The sequence below is a fragment of the Xiphophorus couchianus genome, chromosome 16, assembly GCF_001444195.1.
Source record: "Xiphophorus couchianus chromosome 16, X_couchianus-1.0, whole genome shotgun sequence".
NCBI lineage: Eukaryota > Metazoa > Chordata > Actinopteri > Cyprinodontiformes > Poeciliidae > Xiphophorus > Xiphophorus couchianus.
In genome coordinates this window covers 8,958,370-8,976,759 of record NC_040243.1, presented here as the reverse complement: position 1 = coordinate 8,976,759, position 18,390 = coordinate 8,958,370, and the positions used below count along the sequence as shown (strand labels likewise).

The window sequence follows — 18,390 nt, the reverse complement described above, 5'->3', positions numbered from 1 at the left end:
ATAAAGAAAACCTTTTAAAAAAAGAAGTTTGTGTCCTTAAATAATATTGTATCAGTCAAATAAAAGTAGTGTCTAAATTACATAAATGTGAAAAGTTGTTTAATATTTCATTTTAAGAAGTACTTATTGACTGGAGAGACAGCTATTTATTAATGTTTTAACAGCTTGTTAATGGGTTTTATTAATAAATTCTGGCGCAACCGGCCATTTGAAAACCTTCATGATGTTGAAATGGCTCAACATGAAAGTTAACACTCCCTATTTAGCAGGTGGAGAATCATGTCTTTACATGGAGCCAGGTTGGTTTGGGTAGTTTTTTTCCCCCTTTTGATGAATAAAATTATTAGAAAACTGCATTCTGCCTTCACTCAAGTCCTCTTTTGTTTGATATTAATATGTGTTTGTCTGAAAAAGCTTAGTGAGATTTAAAAAAAAATCTGGAGTCTCTAAGCAGACAATTGCTCTTTTACAGCATATGTTTGCCACATTAAGAACATCAAGAAAAATTTGCAATGAAACATGTTTCTTTTAACCTCTTTAAAAGTTAGGAGTGAGTTGTGCTAAAAAAACACTGATTCAAAGCCACATAATTTATTTTATCAATAGTTTGTTCATTCAGTTTTTTAAGCATATAAAAATAATAATCTTCCTATTGGTGTTCTTAGTACAGGCTGGTGTAATGAAATTCTTGCTTTTGTTCTGACAATGGAAAAGAAAAACCCCTGCAACACTTTTATTTGTAACTTTCATTTTATTTTTTTTTTCTGGCATGTAAAGTACAAATAATTAAACAATTCCATGAAAAAGTCTTCAAGCGTCTTCAGCTGAAATCCCAGTAATAAATATCCTAGTCTAAACTGAAAGGTTTATTTTTTTATCTTTGTTTAAATTTGACATTGTTCATTTGGTCATGTTTGGAAGTATGAGATTTTGTAGGTTTTTTTTTTGTAGTTTTTTTATTTTTTATTTTTTGTTTCTGCTGACGTTGGTGTCAACAGAACTATTTGATCGTTTTTACCTTTTGATTTGTTCTACCATTCCAGGAAAAGGTAAGAAAAACATCACTAAGTTACTGCGTCCCCTCTTCTAAATAAATAGACACAAAATACAGTTGAGAAACAGAAGGACCACTCATTCCTTTGCAACTCTAGACCCTCCAAAGAAAACCTTCCTGTAGCTTGTTGGAGCTCTGTGATATTTCCCCCAGAGTTCTTGACTAAGTTTGTGACTCTGAATAGCACAAATTGATAAAAAATGGCCTCAGTGATACGTTTATTTGACAGATTCAGAGGCTTTAATAGATTTTTGATAAATTCAGCCCATCAGCGAAACAGGAAAGCATCTTTTGAGAAAATCAAACAAATCTTTCCCCCTGAAGAGAGCCGAAGCCTCACTAAAGGGGGGCGCCTTCATCTCTCAGGGGCTCAGAGTGGTTGGAAAAAACAAGACTGTGATTAGGTTAAATAATTAAAAGATTTTCATTTAACAAGACAAACAGAACACAGGCAGTAAAGGCATAACATCTAGCACACAGCATGTATGTTTATACACTTCAATTAGTTAAATATAGCAGTGCATTCTTTGACTATGGAGAACGTTTCCAAATTGTACTTCTAAAGCTGTTTTTCTATTTGTCCCCCTTTTTAAGAAACAAAATGGTGTAACCACAATTTTGGCAAACTTAAAATCTTTTAAACTTGCAAATATAATGAAATAAACCATAAATATACACAAAACATACTTTATACGAGGCAATAATAATAATCATAATAAATAGTTTTTAAGTTAACAATAAGTTAAAACTACAAGCTTAAAGTCGCCCAAATAATACAAGTTTGTTGGCGCTATTTTGAATTTTTTCAGTTTAAATTATTTTTATGTTGCAACAAAAGCTACCACAGACTTTACAAACACAATTGAACACAGTTTGATTGAAACAAAAGAAATCTAACTAAGTCTAAAATCTGCATACACTGTAAAAACTGCAACTAATAAAATGGAAGAAAAATAACAAACTGTACCCAATCGATGCAACCAAAACGTAATCTTCGACCCATGTGTGTTCTCTATGGCAACATCAACAACACAAATACACTAAGTTAACAAGTGAGTCCTGATATGTAAATGAAATCAAGAAATCACAGGAAAATGATATTTGAAATTGACGTGGGCTAAAACTGATGTTCTGTTAGATGATATTCCTTTCCAAGTCATTGAAAAAAGCTCTACTAAAGTCAGCCAAATATGCAGTTTGAGCTTGCGTGGACAGAGCACAAAATAGGGACTGAGGAAGTGATCGTGTAACAATTTGGAGATGAGAGCTCTCATTCTCTCATTTTTCTGATTTGGTAACGAGTCTGTTCGATTTAATCGCTTTCGCCTGAACAGTCGCTCCTTTTGCTATTCCTCAAACCTTTTCAGTGTGACGTTTCTTTTTCTTTTTTAAAAAATATATATCATTTGTTCTCAGTCAATATAAAAACAAAGCACATTGCACTTACTGTTCCATAGGAAAGTTTTTTTGTCTTTTTAAAATGATTATTGTTGTTGCTCAAGCAGTGTAGTACTGTTTCCTGCCATGGTCCTCGGCTCTCTGCCGTACATCAGGTGTAGGTCTCCATACGGACCGGGTGTGGGAGGTTATATTTGGACTTTTTCATGGCTGCAGTTCAATGTGGCCTGTTTTCTTGCTATAATGTCTGTCGCTGGGCTCACCACATGCTCAAACTGGCTGTGCTATCACTTGCAAGAACCAAATGAGCTAGATTAGACCTTTCTGTGATTAGCTGTGGACGACAGCAATCAGCATTTGCGGGGGAGAAACAGTATGAGTCAGATCAAAAAAAAATGTCAGCAAAAAGTATTGGCAATATATTAAAAGATAACGATGAAACGGGTGATTTGAATGTCAGGGGAAATATGTGGATGCATTTTGTTTTTTGCCTCGGTCACATGGTGAGTTGAGTCATCCCTTTTTTATATATATATGCCTTTTTTATACTGCATGATAGGTGTGCAAATGTAGTTGATTTTAGCATTTGGTATGGTGTTTTTTTTTTTTAATTCAGAAATGGAAATCGATATGCGCAACTTACAATATATGCTCAAAAGTAATTCTAACTCAAATTTTCGAGGGTCCTTGCTCAACAAATAACATAGATTTTTACAGCAATTATGAAGGGGATATTATAGTTAGTTTGTCCTTCTTAGTACTGACTTGCAAAGCAATTCTTTGGCAAAACTCAAATCTATCTCATCGTAAGGATTTTCTGTGTGAATCACCAGCACTTTTTGAATCTTTTTTATTATCAATCTGCAAGCAGCTTCTTCGGTTTTACAGCTGGGCAGAGAGCCAGTCTCACTGCAGCTCTGTCTGGGATTTTCAGGTCAAAGAACTTCCATTTTTGAAGCAACACTGTACAAAATTTCAAGACTAGAGATGCTGAGTGTGTCTGAACACTCTAAAATACAGATGTGTCTGTCAGGTTATACCCTGGCTGTCGAAATGTGTCTTCGTTTGGGTTTGATTCGCATTTGCCGGGTTTGTTTTTCTCCAGATGCGGTTAAGTTTGTGTGAGATATGCTGTCCTTCACCCCTTCCCCAAATCCCCACCCATACACCACGCTGCTTCTTCCCTCTTTGTCTGTGAAGATCAGAGGGTTTCAAACGAAGCCACGCAATGTCCCAATTTTTTCCAAGCTTAAGAATCTGTAAAAATTCAGCACAAGGTCTTGTTCCTTTGTATGTATAAAAATAGATTATCTCTAATGTAATCCTTTTCAAAGAGACTGTCCTCTTTGGCTAACACAGCGTCACTTAGAAAAACAAAAATGACTTGGATAGCTGACCTTATTTAACGTATCATCATGCGCCTGTGTCTTGATATTAAAAGACACTCGCTCTCCACATGGTACATCAAAAATCTGGGCTGCAGCAGACACTTCCATTAGACGGGTTGGGTCTTATTGTTTCATCAAGGGTGCCATAAATAATCCCTATGCTTCTGGGCTGGGGATATTTTAATCACCAGCTATTTTTGTTGTTGCACCAAACTGATCGTGAGAAACTTGTTAAATGCTTTCTTTGTGATCAAAAAGGTAACTATGATACTTATTTGGAAGGTTGATGTTTTGCCATGTTTGAACGTTCAAAGTTACCAGGAAGATTTTTGAAGAAAACAATGGCCTTAAAGAAAAACGTACAGCTTTTTCCAGACTAAAAAGGTAAAATAGAGAGTAATCTTTCTGCTTAATGGATATATGTTCAGATATGACTGCAATCAGTTATCAGCAGTAAAATCTACACAATATTGGACATTATAGATCCAGTTTAATCTACAGAAAAGTAGCATTTATCTTTAAGGAACTGAGGACTAATACTAGTGAATTTCACATTTTTGCTTCTTTGCGGGCCTGCCTTTATTATTACAGATGTACTATTTCAAACATATTCAAGTTTTTCTTCCAACTATGCCCTTTAAGAGCAGAAACATTCAGCTGTATTGAAATAAACCTGCCTGTCAGTGACTTTTTGCAATTGTTTTCTGACGGCAAAGGGCTGATAGAAAGGCATTGCAGAAATAAAACAACTTTTGATGCAATAAAGCTTCTTTTGCAAGTCAGCCAAAGTGTAAAAACACCAGTATTTTTGTCGCAGCTGTGTGATGATGAAACAGTTTTTCCCCTCACACTCATCACTCTCTCGCCCAGCAGAGAATTACTAATGAACGTCGTCACCATGGGAGCGCTGCTGCTCTGCTCTAAGTTCACAGACGGTCTGCCTGAATTCAATCCATCGCGTGGATGAGATCAAGTGAAAAAAAGAAAGAAAAAAAAAACAGCTTCAGAGGACTAAATATGTGTAAATCTTCCTATTACTGAACTGTGTTTTTTGTGATACGTTAACTGTTCTATTGTGATATTTCTCGTGAGTCTGTGTGGATAGAAGTGATGGCCTTTGAACTGCTCTTTTCATTGACCGTTGAGCTAAATCATGTTGGGTCTGAGCTGACAAGCTCTGATATATAAGAGAAAAATGCCTTAAAGCGAGGCACCACCTAATGCAGGTCAGGAAACAGTAGTCAAAGTTTCTAGAAAATGCTTACATACTCGGCTATTATAACCACCTTAAATATTGAATATATAGTAATATTTTAATAGACGTATATAAGAGAACACTGTTTTTAGTTTCATTTTCTTTGATCTAAAAAAATCACTGATTCAAAATGCCCAAGTGTAAAAAAAGTGACTACATCCCCTCCAGCAGGATAATGGGAGAGATGGTGGGGTAAGAGTTTAGGTAAATTGCACATTTTTTTTTTTTTTTTGATAATTTTGTTCATCAGTTGTCATTATTTGCCTGAATTCAATCAAAGCACTCAGTACACATTCTCTGTCACATTCGTTAGACTGTCTCCTAAATAGAAAGCTCTTCCCCCTTCCCCCCCTCCCTTTCAGAAAGCCCCCACCAGCTATGCACCCCTTTCTAATTCAATCCAGGCAAATACAGGGAAAGACTAGCAAGTTGTGTAAAGAGAAAAGAAAGAACTCCACTAGTGTGTTTGTTTGAAACTCTGACTTATCTACGCTTGAGAATGTCTGTATGCTTTGTGTGGGCATGTGTTCTGTGCCTCTGCACGTGTGTGTGTGTGTGTGTGTATGAGTTTGTGTGCGAGCATGTCAGAGAGAGAAAGACAGAGAGACTCAGTCCAGGCCCATGTAGAGTGATGACGCAGGGAGGCTCAGGTAGGACCCCCTGCAGATTCAACCAGCTGACACCGGCAGCGTCTGCTTCAGGCCTTGTGCTGCTTGCTGGTTTTGAAGGAAACCTGCAGCACGCGATCGCCCAGGCGGTAGCCATTTAGACTGGCGATAGCCATGGCGGCTTCGTCGTAGTTGGTCATCGTGACGAAGCCGAAGCCCTTGCATTTGTTGGTGGTGAAGTCACGGATGACTTTGACATTGGTGACAGCGCCGAAAGGCCCAAAGAGCTGCCACAGGACGCTCTCGTCCGCCTCGGGCGACAGGTTGTAGACAAAGATGCACCAGCCGGCTCCGGTGGGACCGGTTAGGTTGACACCGGCCAGACTGGTCATGCTGTCAATGGTGATGGGGGAGAATCTGGGAAAGAGAGGAGGAGAACTACCATGGGTGTCATTCTGAAGTTCCACATAGCATTCATTGCTTTACATTATCTTCTAATAGCTAGGTATCTGTCACATTTGAGGATCCCCATCTCCATCCTCTCTCTGCTGTACAGTAAGTGGATAAATATGTGTGGGCACCACAGTGGCTCCAAACTGCCTGCTTTTATACATAATGACACTGCGTGCCCTGAGACAAGACACCCACACAATGTGCATTTATTTTTTCCTCTGCTGACCAGAGCCTCTGGAAGAATTAAAACACATGGATCACGATGTTCAACTGAAATCACAGCATTGAACAAAACACAGAAACCTAGAGAGGGATGAAAAGCAAACTGGAATCAAATCATACAAAAAACTGGAGCAAACAGAAGAGACGCAAACGGAATCTGGTATGTCCATGCTGGTGAAAAAAAGGGGACATTAAAGCAACTGAAACCAACAATGTTAGTTCAGAAATAAATACATAGAAATTATTCATATTGATTCAAATAAACAAAAGGAACGAAAAGGTTAAACAAAGCCATGCCAGAATACCCCGCTGTTAGAAAGCTACAGATAGTGCTTATTCGGTAGAATGGATAAATGGGCTGTGGGCATTAAGAATTATGGCCATATAAAACTTCTTTTGAGATTAAAGCAGCATGTGGTATTCCGGGCACTTTGTTTGAAGGTTTTATTTTGGCATGAATGCTTTTGAAAGGACACCTTTTGGCATTTACCTCTTGACTCCGTAGCTGGCGTTTAGTAAATTGTCGAGTCTGCAACGCAAGAAGGAGAGTGAAGGGGATGCAGAGGTTAGTTATGAGATCTACAAGGAATGGGAGTGGTGGGCTTTTTATGGTTAATGTGTTGCGTCTTCATCAGCTGGCCTGCAGAGGGCATCCTTCACTTCAACGCAGTCTCATATCATCCAGCAACAAATCTATGATGTGACATAGTCCTGCTGGTATTTATTATTATTTATAATTTACAATATCTTTTATTAGCTTTAATGTATAAACATAGGCAAATTTGCATCTAGTGACAAAAGAAGGAAAGATCCCACAATGCTTTTATTTTGAGCGATTCCTTTTGCTTTTTGTCATTTAGCACAATTATCCACATAAATACAACCTTACCCGGTAGTTTTGATTTTTTTTTTTTGCAAGGTCTATGACTTATAAGCAGTATGCAAACCATAATGTATTTAACTTGATTCTATTTGTACTTGGAAAAATCTAGTTTCTTACATTGTGTTTGAGCTGCTATTTGGATCTGGTCCCTTTCCAAGTGAAGGGATCACACTGCAGTTTAAAAGAAAGTCAGAGAAAAGGTGTGAGGAGGAGGAGAGGGAGAAAGAAGAGGAAAAAATACCATGTTTCCAAATAAGAAATAGTTACCTAAAGGAGAAAATTAATTATAGCTTTTATAATCAAAAGGATTTTGTTTTCTTTAAACAGTTTACATGTCTTAATTTTTGCATATTTTCACTGACGATTACAAACTCCAGCTTCATCTCTTAGCCATTTTGTGGTACAGGTGATGCATAAAAATAAAGAAACTGTAAAGATCTTCCATCTCTTTCAACTTTACAATGACTCACTTTTAATTGAGCTCAAAAACTTGCTGTTGAAATGAAATTTTTTTTAAAGCAACAATAGAACGATAAATGAGGTACTTATTTTGGGGTGGGGTGGAGTTCAGGGCGGGGTTGGTGACGGTTCAATACCTGAAACGTTGAGTCTGGTGGTGCAGGGGTCCCGTGTAGCGACGGGCAGCAGTTTGGTACAGCTGAGTCAGTAAGGCCTGGCCTGTTTTCTGGCTTGGGTTGTTGGCAAACTTGACTGTGATTGGCTCAGCGGCACCCAAAGGCTTCTGCCCATTCAGTCCTTTGATGGCCTCCTCTGCTTCATTTCGCTTGTCAAACCGGATGAAGCCCACTCCCCGTGATATGCCTGCTCCGAAAACAAAATACAGAGGATTGGCGTGACTACCTTGGTGTTGGTGTGTCTGCTTGGCTTGAGGTGATCAGTTTTATTAAAAGGCCTTACCTGTAACTTGGTCCACAAGGATGCGGGACGTGATGATGCGACCATACTGGGAGAACAGCTGCTCCATGTCTTTCTGGCTCATGGTTTTGGGGAGTCCGCTCACATAAAGGTTGGCATCACGGATGGAGGCTGAACTTGGCCTGGCATATGATACCTAAAATAGATTGAATGATCTGTTGAATCACAGATACAGTTCCTTGTAAAAGTATTCACACATCTTGAATACTTTTAGACAGTTTGATTTATTTAATTGGAATTTGGACCAACAGGCCGAACACAAGGTACTGAAACAATGTGAAGTGGAAGGAAAAAAATACATATTACTCACAAAATTATTTTATTTACAGTAGACCAAATGGATTATGTAAATAAATTTAGGTTTGAACTTTGACGGAACAATTTTAACACGTGAATATGCTTTGATGTAAATCTGTCAATCGTAGTTCTGGCTGCTCCTGAAGGTAGGTGAACCTTTGTCCATCTAACCCACAGCATCATCCCCACAGCATCATGCTCCCACCACTATGCTTCATTGTTTAGAGAGTTAGTTTTCCTCTACAACTAACATTGCACTTGTTGGCCACAAAGTTCAGTTTTACTCTTATCTTACAAACAGAAAATGTTGTTACACATGTCGGTATGCCCAACCTTCCTTTCACTTTCACAAAAATGCTGAACTTAGTGTTGGCCATCCCATAGAAGACCTCAAACATTTGTTGCAGTTTGCTTTAATAATATTACAAAGTTCAAGGAGTGCGAATATTCATGTTAATTACTGTAAATAACCTTTAAATTGCAATGTAAATGGTAGTTTGAAGTAAGAATCCCACGTATTCTTGCTCTTCTCTACAGACCAAGTTGTGTCTTTATTTACCTTAAAACATGACTTTCAGATTCATCACAGACACACTATTTAACAGCTGCGTAACCATTACTGCAGCTGAATCCAATCATTGCTTAACAATCACATGGGACTTCTTTGCTTTGCACTGAAAAACATCGGCTTCAGTCAATATAGTTTCCCAAATTCTCCTGTGAGTTAATTAGTACAGCGTCATTTTTGATGCATCTGTTCGTATCCCACATGGCTGTTCTTCTCAGTCTTATTTCAGTGGCCTGTTTTCTGATATGAAAAAATAATATCTAAGTGATTGTGTAAGAGGCTGACCTCTTGTTGTCTCTTTTTTTTAAATTCTGTTTATGGAAACATGAACAGTTGAGTGACAGATAGTCCACTCCAGTGCTTTGTTAGGAGTGGTGTGTTTGTGTGTGATGGAGAGACACTGTGAGTGTTGTTGGAGATAGGCTGAGCCGTTCTCCCTCTGTCCTGCCTCCTTTCTTTGTTGCTATTCTCCAGGGGGGGCGAAACGCTCCAACCAAGCAAACAGTGAGAATGCACCTTAAGGCTGGAAAGAGTTCTCCCAACTTATAAATATACGTTGGGAGATACATCTACAGACGTCTATGAAAGTCATACAGTCATTTTGCACTCATGTTTTACTATTAACACTATTCAGTGCTAGTTAATTGGTCAATATGTTATCTTTCAGATGAATACAGGTGCTTTGATTTCATAAATCAGCACAATGGACCAGCATCTATTGTGTCCACAGAGGGACTGTGCGAGCAGGAGGGTTGTGCTGCGTGGTGATTAGGGTGTTCTGGACGAGGCGCGGGGGGAGCTGCTCTGTTCAGGGAGCAGAGGCTGCCCTACAATTAACCCTCTCGCTGACGCTCCCACAGTACAGATGGTGCCTCAAGCCCATATGGCCTCTAATCCCGTCATTGGCATTCTGCTCTCGACCCCTCCATCATTTCCCCCCCCCTCCACCCACTTTCCCCCACACCTTGATCTTTTCTTTGAAGCTTTCTGTAAAATCGGGAGAAGATTGGAATACCAGCTACTGTGTTTTATATCTAAGAGTGGACATTTTCCTTCTTAAAAATTATCTTTATGGTCACTGTGATAATAACTGGCTTTTTGCTTAGATATTTCCTTACTGTATGTTTATCTATGACTTTATCTAAAGTTCATTGTTGAGTCAGAGCATCTGCTCTCCACTGATGTAGATCCTGCAGTTTGTCTTTGGGCCACTTCGATCAAGTTTGAGATTGGATGAAATTAGAGATTAATAATTTGATCCCCCCCTACTCCCCACCACCTCTCTGTCCGTCATCTGATTTTGGGACAAAGAAGCCCCCTAATTAGCCTAGATTGAAGACAGATGGGCTAACCTGCACTGACCCATGTGTGCCACAGTCAGACTGCCTAATTGCATTTCCATCACAAAAACCCTCCGCATGTTGTCCGCCCCTTAATTTCTGACCTCCACTCTCTCCCTCTCCTTTCACCCTTTCTCATTCTTCTTTTGTTCATGCTACCACTCCCTTCTGCCTCCTCAACCCCCTTTTGAGCCCCTGTATTTGCTCCCCTCCTGCTTTGACATCCGTTGCCACCTCTTTCACCAACCCCCTTGACAAAATCTCCACTTCCTTCCTTTTTTTTGTCTGGAATGTTGTCAAGAATCCAAAATGAATTTGAAGTGATTATTTTCCCAAAGCATAGAGTTTTGCCCACCTTGATTGTTTTAGTCTGCAATTTGAGACCATTTAGTGTGTTGATAGCCTTGTCTGCGTCATTTGGATCCACATAGTTTACAAAACCATATCCCAAACTCTGACCTGCAGGAAAAGACAGAATGACAGGGAATGTTGAGCTTTTTCAAAACCAGTTGGAGTGACTTTTTCAGCTCATGTCAATTTTGTACCTGTTATCTTATCTCTGACTAGCTTGCAGGATTCGATCTCTCCAATGCTCCCAAACAAACTTTTGAATTCTTCCTGGGTCATGTTCTGAGGCAGATAGTTGACGATCAAGTTGGTTTTGCTGTCATCTGTGGAGCCATTTGTGCTGATGACTGGGCCGTTGGGCAGACTGGTTCCGCTTGGACCGTTGGACACCTGCGTTTCCATGGTGCTGATTATCTGCTGAGGAAGAGGGTGCAATTAGATTCATTATTCACAAAGAGACTCGACAAAAGTAAACTTTTAAACATGCTTCGAATCCATTATTTAACTTACAGTGATACATATGCTAATAGAGGCTGTGCATAGCACAGCACACAGAGGCGGCTCACTCTCTAAGCATCACAAGTGCAGGTCAAGAATCAGCGCTGCTAAAATGGAGGTGGACAAGGTCTGATTTATCATCCTCCCTTCCCCCTTCTGCTCCATCTTTCCAGCTCTCCTTCTCCCTGCCTCTGGTCCTGCAGATGTCACAGTCCCTTTTCCTTACTCCTCCCATCCCCCCTCTACTCTTCCAGGGTCAAACATCATTACATCATTACACAGGGACGGAGGTCAGAATGGTGGCTACCAGACTGGCACAAAACCAAGGGAACTGTCGGAGGGATTTAGCGCTCCAATAAATAATGCATATCATGGTTAGCTAAAATACTTTCTTTTTTTTTTAAACAGTTTTTGTCTTTGGACTCTGTGGCCTTTAATTTCCCAATTTCTAAGTGAGCATAGAGATGGTGTATAGTGGAGTATTTTGTGTTGCTTTGATGCACCTAATTAGAGCCATGCAGAATACCAGAAAATGGCAACAAAGACAGACTTCCTGCTCCAGTTCCTCCCCCTCGGCACCAAGCTCTTTGAGACCAGATCAATATTATAGTATATTATATCATAGACAGTCACAGCAAATGTTTGTGTGTATGTGTAGGGATGTGTGTGTGTGTGTGTGTGTGTGTGTGTTTATTCATACCGAGTTTAATAACACTGAATTGAACTGTACTTTATTATTATTCAGGAAAAAAGCAGACTTTTACAAAAAAATGAAAAAAGGGAAAAATTAGAGAATAAAAAGGCAAAATGTTGAAGAGATTTTTCTATTACAGCTTAAAGCTCACCAGTTATTTTCATTTTTTTAATGTATTTGTATTTACTGCTGATTTAAAACTATTTGTTTTGTTGTTTGATTTTTTACATTTAAACACTAGTGTAGGTCTACACTCATGCCTTACATGTAAGTCTAGATTTTGATACAATTAGTTGTTAGTTTTTAGTTGCCTATTTTTTTTATTTTAAAAAAGTTATTGATCACGGAGTATTTTTATGACTTTGTTAGTACACCTGTTACGTCATCCAAAGGTATATATATATTTATATATTTTTTTTATTTATTGCATTTTTGTACCATTCTTCCTCGCAATTATGCAATCTGAGTAAATATTAATGCTTGTTGGGTTGTTTTGTAAGCAGTTACCTCAAACTCTGTATTTGACTTGTTGCAGCTTGTTAATTTGTTATTGTTTGTTTATGGTAAAGGGGATAAATAAGCCCTCGCTGAATCTCATGGGGAATTAAAATATTCTACCAAACAATAAAAGGAGTTAATTATCAACTTCCACAAATTATTCCCTAATGTTATTCTAAGAAAGACCAATTTGATGGAGAAATACTGCAAATGTAATTTAAATGTATTTTTTACAGACCATGTTACTCACGACTTATGAGTGCCTCATTGACTTCATTAAAGTTATCTTGATATTCTATTCCAGATTGTCATTTTGTTACTTTTATTGTTTCTGTTTCCACACCCTCTGTATGGAATTAATAAAGTACTAAAATTTAACAAATTCCTGTTTTGTTTTTTGTTAAGTTTGATGGGTTTTTCTAATAAACTCATTTTTACCTAATCTCAGCATCCATCTGCCTTGTTTTGAGACTCACCTTGATACAGGTTGCCCTGGTTACAGCCCCTCAAAGACGACAGTGTTTCTAACGGCTGACAGACTTCCTTACTTAACTGTTTGTTTGTCTGAGCTTGTTAGCAGCAGACACACAGGTTAAATGTATGTCGTACATATGCTGATAATGTGTGTGTCTTTGTAGAAACAAAGAGCAGCATGGGGACAGTTTAGACAGTGTAAAAACTAAAATACATCAAATGCACCTTCATTTACAAAGGTTGAACAGCAAATAGAACAACAGCCTGTCATGTAAAGATTTTGAGATGAAGCTAAAAAGATACCTAAAATTATATGACTCCTGTTAATTATTTATAAGGAAACACACTGTTTTGTTGTTTTCATGCTAGTAGTAGTGCATTACTTTGTGGGGTAGCAGAAGTAGAATAAGCAAAAATTTGTCCAAGTAATAGCAAAAGCTGTATAAAACAAAGAGGGGGGAAAAGACATTTTCAGGGCAAATTTGACTCTCCAACTGGAAAACCTCAGAGAGGCAGAGTAAGCATTTCCAGCAAACAGTGTGAGGTTATATAATTCATAAATCCACGGTGCCTGTCAGACACACAAGCAGCAAAATAAATAGATAAATTAAAAGTAGCATTTAATAACAACGGCTATAGCATGAACACAAGAATAAATTTAAAAGATTTATGCTTTAATTGCAGATGGTATATAATTCTAACAAAAGCTTTGGAGTAACCTGCTTCAAAGGCAAATAAAATCATGAATTGCTAAATTAATGTTAGTAGGCATGTAGTGCAATCATAAATTCTGACATATTGAACGAGAAAATAAACAAGATCACCAACAATTTCTTAGATACATTGCTGCTCACTTTTTATTTCTCTCTGATAAGGACAAAACGTGATAAATAATTCCTGATTTTAAGTCTCCAACACACCACAGCTGTTATCATCACGTTGGGACCCCCGCTGCCTGTTGTTTTTATTTCTATTTTAGGGGTTCTGTGAGACCTCCCTTAATATTTAATGGAGTGCATCAGCTTCGCCCACACACGGTCCCAGACTGGCACGCAACAAGAGCTCAGCCTCCACCACCAAACACATGAACACAGATATGCACGCAAACAAGAGGCCCTGCCTCCCTTGGCCAAACACACACCACCTACACTGTGCACAATTAAATTACAAAACAAAGAAGCGTTGCAAGACTTAATGTAAATGTATGTCTTGTGATCTCTGTCCTCTGATGCATTCAAATAATTTCTGCTCCAAATACATTGGAGCACTTGGGGCTGTATAATACAGAGGAATTGCATGTGTCTCGCAAAGTTTGGATGTTGCAGTTTAAATTGGGTGTTACAATGAAATGATGTGATTTTAGTGTTTATTTCCATAGGAACTAGATGTACATTTTCTTGTAGCATTAGCTATCTTAAGGTCAACATATATAATAACTGACTGAAGTAGAAAATACGTGTATAATATAGCATTAGGAAATAATTTAGACCAACCATTTTGTTTCATCAAAACATAACCTAAGCAGCAGTCTCTTCTTCTTTGTATACAAATTATTTTAGGTGTGCAAGACATAATCTAAAACCGAATCCTAGTGTAAAGTGTAAATGAGCCTTCTAAATAACACAGATTACAGGATTATCCCAAACAAAGGGCATTAGCCACATTCTCTGCAGCTTAAGGGATCATGGTGGCAGATGTAACACAACAGGACGACCGGAGTCACAGCTCTTGTCAGCCACGAACAGAGACTCCACACAGTCAGATGACAAAATAAAAGATTTCTCAAAGATCGCAAAGATCCCTGGGTGTTATGGACCGCTTTGATAAGATGACAGCAGACAGCGTCAAAGGCTGCAGGACACAAATCTGTCTCACAAGTCCTTGGATCATGCGGGGCGCTATCCAGCGTGCTGAAAAGGGAGTGGCTTTCGGACAGGCTCTTTTGAAGACACAGATGGCCGTGAAACGACCAAAGGAAAATCGACTTTTTAAAAAAAAATTTTTATTCATTTCAAATCTCTAAGCACCGATCCGTAAAAAGAATATTTCAAACCTATTCAAACAATGTAAAGGATCGACTGATTTCTCTGTTTCTGCGGTGCATCGCCTGCTTTAAATCAAAGGACTGGTGAGCTCTGCTGGCATTCATAAACCAGAGCGCCTATTTGCTGAATAAACGTATTGAAACGACCAAACAAAAGAGCCACCCGTTCCTCCTCTTCTCCCTCTCGCAGAGGGCTATGGCAGCACTATGAATATTAATGTAAACAGTGGCGCTTTGTGTCAAGGCCAGAGGCTGCAGGACTCTCCGGGAACAATGATCGTTACAGTTGCCATCTCCAAGTCAAAAACCCAAAGAAATGTCAAATATCCTCAATGGGAAAAGCATGTTTAGTCTATATAGTATATAATGTTTGTATTTTTTTTATTTGAGAGTCTTATATTTAATTGTGCTACAATAAAATAGTTCTCTTCTTTTACAATGCATTAATATAATGAATAAAAATAGATTCGCTATGGTAAAATAAATGCTGTTTATCAAAGGGTTTAAAACGCTTAAAACAAATATAGAATGAAAAATACACGAACAAAGGTCATTCATTTTTATATGTAAATACATGCCGACCTAGAAGAAGGATATTTCTGCTTATATAATCGCATTTATCGCTTTTTTGATATTTTCACTCTGCATTATTTGATCTCACCTATAAAACCGAATAAAAAAAGAAATAAATAAAAATAAAAAAATAATTAAAAAGGATTCACATCTTCAGTATTTTACTCCATGTAGGCCCAGTGAATGGGGCGAGAAGTTTTTACCTTATAAGACCAAAGAAACGCTTTACAGTGATGGCCTCGCCTGTCCTTGTCCTTGAATTGTGTAAGTGCTTTGGAAAGGTTGTCTGACTCAACGCTTTTATTTGCTTGGCACTGCGGTACACGCACGGGGGGCTGCGGACCATGTGGAGGAGAGATGCTGCCACTATATATATATAAAATAGGACTGGAAGTAACAACGGGGCTCAAACAAAGAGAAAATGTAAGAATCGTTTAATATAAAGACAATTTATCGAGTAAGAATACTCGTTTATGAGTGTGTGTGTGTGTGTGTGTGTGTGTGTGTGTGTGTGTGTGTGTGTTCCGGGTCTTACGCGTGCTTCCTTTATGTTGTGAATTATTTATTTTGTGTACTAAAATTAGTCATCTAATAAACTGTCTAGGCTTTTTTATACAAGTAAAATATGACTCATGCTATTCAATTATTTTGATCCTTTTTTTTTTACACACGTTTTTTGTTTCAGTGCTCCGACTAAATTTACTCTTTATTGCTATTCGTTGTTCTAATTCTATGTAAATGGTTTTAATCTTCAACGGTCTGCATACATAAGCCTCGTGCATTCAGCCCCGGATCATGTCAAGAGGCAAAGCGGAAAAGGTCGTTTAAGGCTTCAAGGCCTTCGTTTGATGCTCCGGTACAACAGAGACACGCCCAATCCAGCCAGTCGGCGCACACAACCAGGCTAATTTATCAGCGCATCTCCTTTCATCCGATAAGCGCAGCACAGACATGGCCATCTTGTTGTGTGTGCAGCGCTATAGTTCTTGGAGAAATGCGCTTTATATATATATATATATATACATGTATATATATATATATATTTTAAAAAAGAAAAAAAAATGGTGCTGTCCGGGCGCGGCCTTAGTGGTGCCGTCACAGCCTCGGAGGTTTCCAGCCCATTTACTCGGTTGCATCGCTACGAGAACCCTGAGGAATTTTGGACTTTGTCTGATTCAAAGCGAACCAACGGATGCGTAATCTTCTTCTCCTCAACCCCACCCCCCTCTATCTCAGAGTGACTCGACCCTTTTCCCCTCCCTCCTTCGCCTTGTTGGATGGGCCCTCAGCCTCCGAGGCATCATGTTTTGTCTCACAAACCCGTCTCCAGCATCCTTGTGCAGCACCAGGCAAAGAAAGGCCCCCGCCCCCCTCCTCCTCTGAACTCGGAGCATCCTTGCGTTCCCCCCCCCCCCCCCGTCTCCATCACTACTATCACGCACAATGTCGAATGCAAAGCAAACTCTTGACAGTTAAGTAAACGCATAAACGCGACGCTTGGGATGTGAGCGTACACTGTAAAAGAAAAATAATAATTAAAAAAAGCCAGAGCTATCTAAAATGGCAGGATAATGTTTTCCTCCAACGCCGAGGCTGTCTGTAGGCTGGAGCTCGGCCGGTGTGGCGCATCACACAGCGTGAGACTGCTAAATGCCCGTATCGATCGTTAATCTCATCAGAATGATACGGCATGGTGAACTGGACAGAAACGACAACCCCAAAGCTCCTCTGTGTGTCGGCATGTGGACACAAGCGGCGAGCGCTGCTGAAAACGAGACCGAGTTGTGGAAAATAAACGAGAGAATTCGTGTTGAATTGATTTATCAATGGCTGCATCACATGTGCGCATCCAAAACAAATACTACACAAAAAGATCCAATGATGCAACATCGCCCCCGCCCCCCTTTCTCTAAAATAAGAAAAATAGAGGCATACGTACAGTAACCATTCTTGACGTACAATGAAAGAAATCTAGGTCCTTCTTTTCACAGGTCTTGAAGCGGAAGTCTCTCTCTCTCTCTCTGCGCTCTTGGGCCTTTATATTATTATATGGCCTTTATGTACAATTAGGAGCAAAAAGTAAAAGAAAAAAAAAGAAAAAAAGGAAAAAAATACAGTCTTCGCCAAAGGATCTCAGCTCTGCGAAATTGTTGGTGTCCTCTACAGGATGAAAATGAGGGAAAAAAAGGGAGTTTTCTTCTGGAGGATGATGATGGAGAAAGCTTCTCTCCGTGTGGCGTGGGCGATGGTTCAGGAAAAAAAAGAGAAACAGTGATCCTCAGCAGGGTGTGTCCAGGGGAGGGTGTTCTGGTTTTGCTGCTTTTTATGTGTGTGTATGTGTGTATGTGTAATTCCTTGCTCCTCTCGCAGTCTCCTTCTATGCCTCTGCTGCAATGTTCTTCTTTTATGCGTCCTCCTGGCTTGCAGAGCGCGCTGCTGATTGGCTAATTGTGCAGGGAGGGTACTACATGGCAGCCATTGCAATGCGCTCCTCTCCCATTATCCCCTTCAGGAGAGATCACCAAGAGTCCTCCCCCTCTTTCCCCTCTTCCTTCTCTCCACTCCCTCCTTCTTGCTGCCCTTCCTTCCCTCCCTCCCAAGCACCCCCCTCTCTCTCTACACACACATGCAGAGCGCAGTGAATAGGACTCCACCTGCACTTTCAGAACAGATGGGTGCAGCAAAAGGCAGTGGACTTTCTTCTTTCTTTCTCCTTCAGCACATTTCGCACTTAGTCTCGCGTTGGCACAGCTCCTTCCTTTATGTATCAGTCTTCATTTGGGCCTTAATGACACGACAGCAAACATCTCCACCCAAACAGGCAAGATAAAAGCAATTCACAAGTGCTCATTCTTAGCT

The 18,390-nt window shown here is 39.3% G+C and overlaps 1 protein-coding gene across 14 annotated transcripts; it reads right to left on the bottom strand.

The window, feature by feature from the left end:
- Positions 1-731: 731 nt before the first annotated feature.
- On the bottom strand, positions 732-18,040 carry elavl3 (ELAV like neuron-specific RNA binding protein 3). 14 transcript variants are annotated; one of them, XM_028042444.1, is made up of 8 exons: positions 17,471-18,039; positions 10,948-11,167; positions 10,758-10,861; positions 8,180-8,333; positions 7,858-8,086; positions 7,379-7,432; positions 6,869-6,907; positions 732-6,141 (listed from the first exon to the last, which is right to left on the bottom strand). In XM_028042444.1, the coding sequence occupies exons 1-8, from the start codon at positions 17,477-17,479 to the stop codon at positions 5,793-5,795; spliced, it is 1,158 nt and encodes a 385-aa protein (XP_027898245.1). In that variant the 5' UTR covers positions 17,480-18,039; the 3' UTR covers positions 732-5,792. The 14 variants fall into 14 exon arrangements, with proteins under 14 accessions (XP_027898245.1, XP_027898248.1, XP_027898246.1 ...); XM_028042447.1 differs by having other exon boundaries at positions 732-6,120; positions 17,471-18,038; XM_028042445.1 differs by having other exon boundaries at positions 10,948-11,164; positions 17,471-18,037.
- Positions 18,041-18,390: the final 350 nt, after the last annotated feature.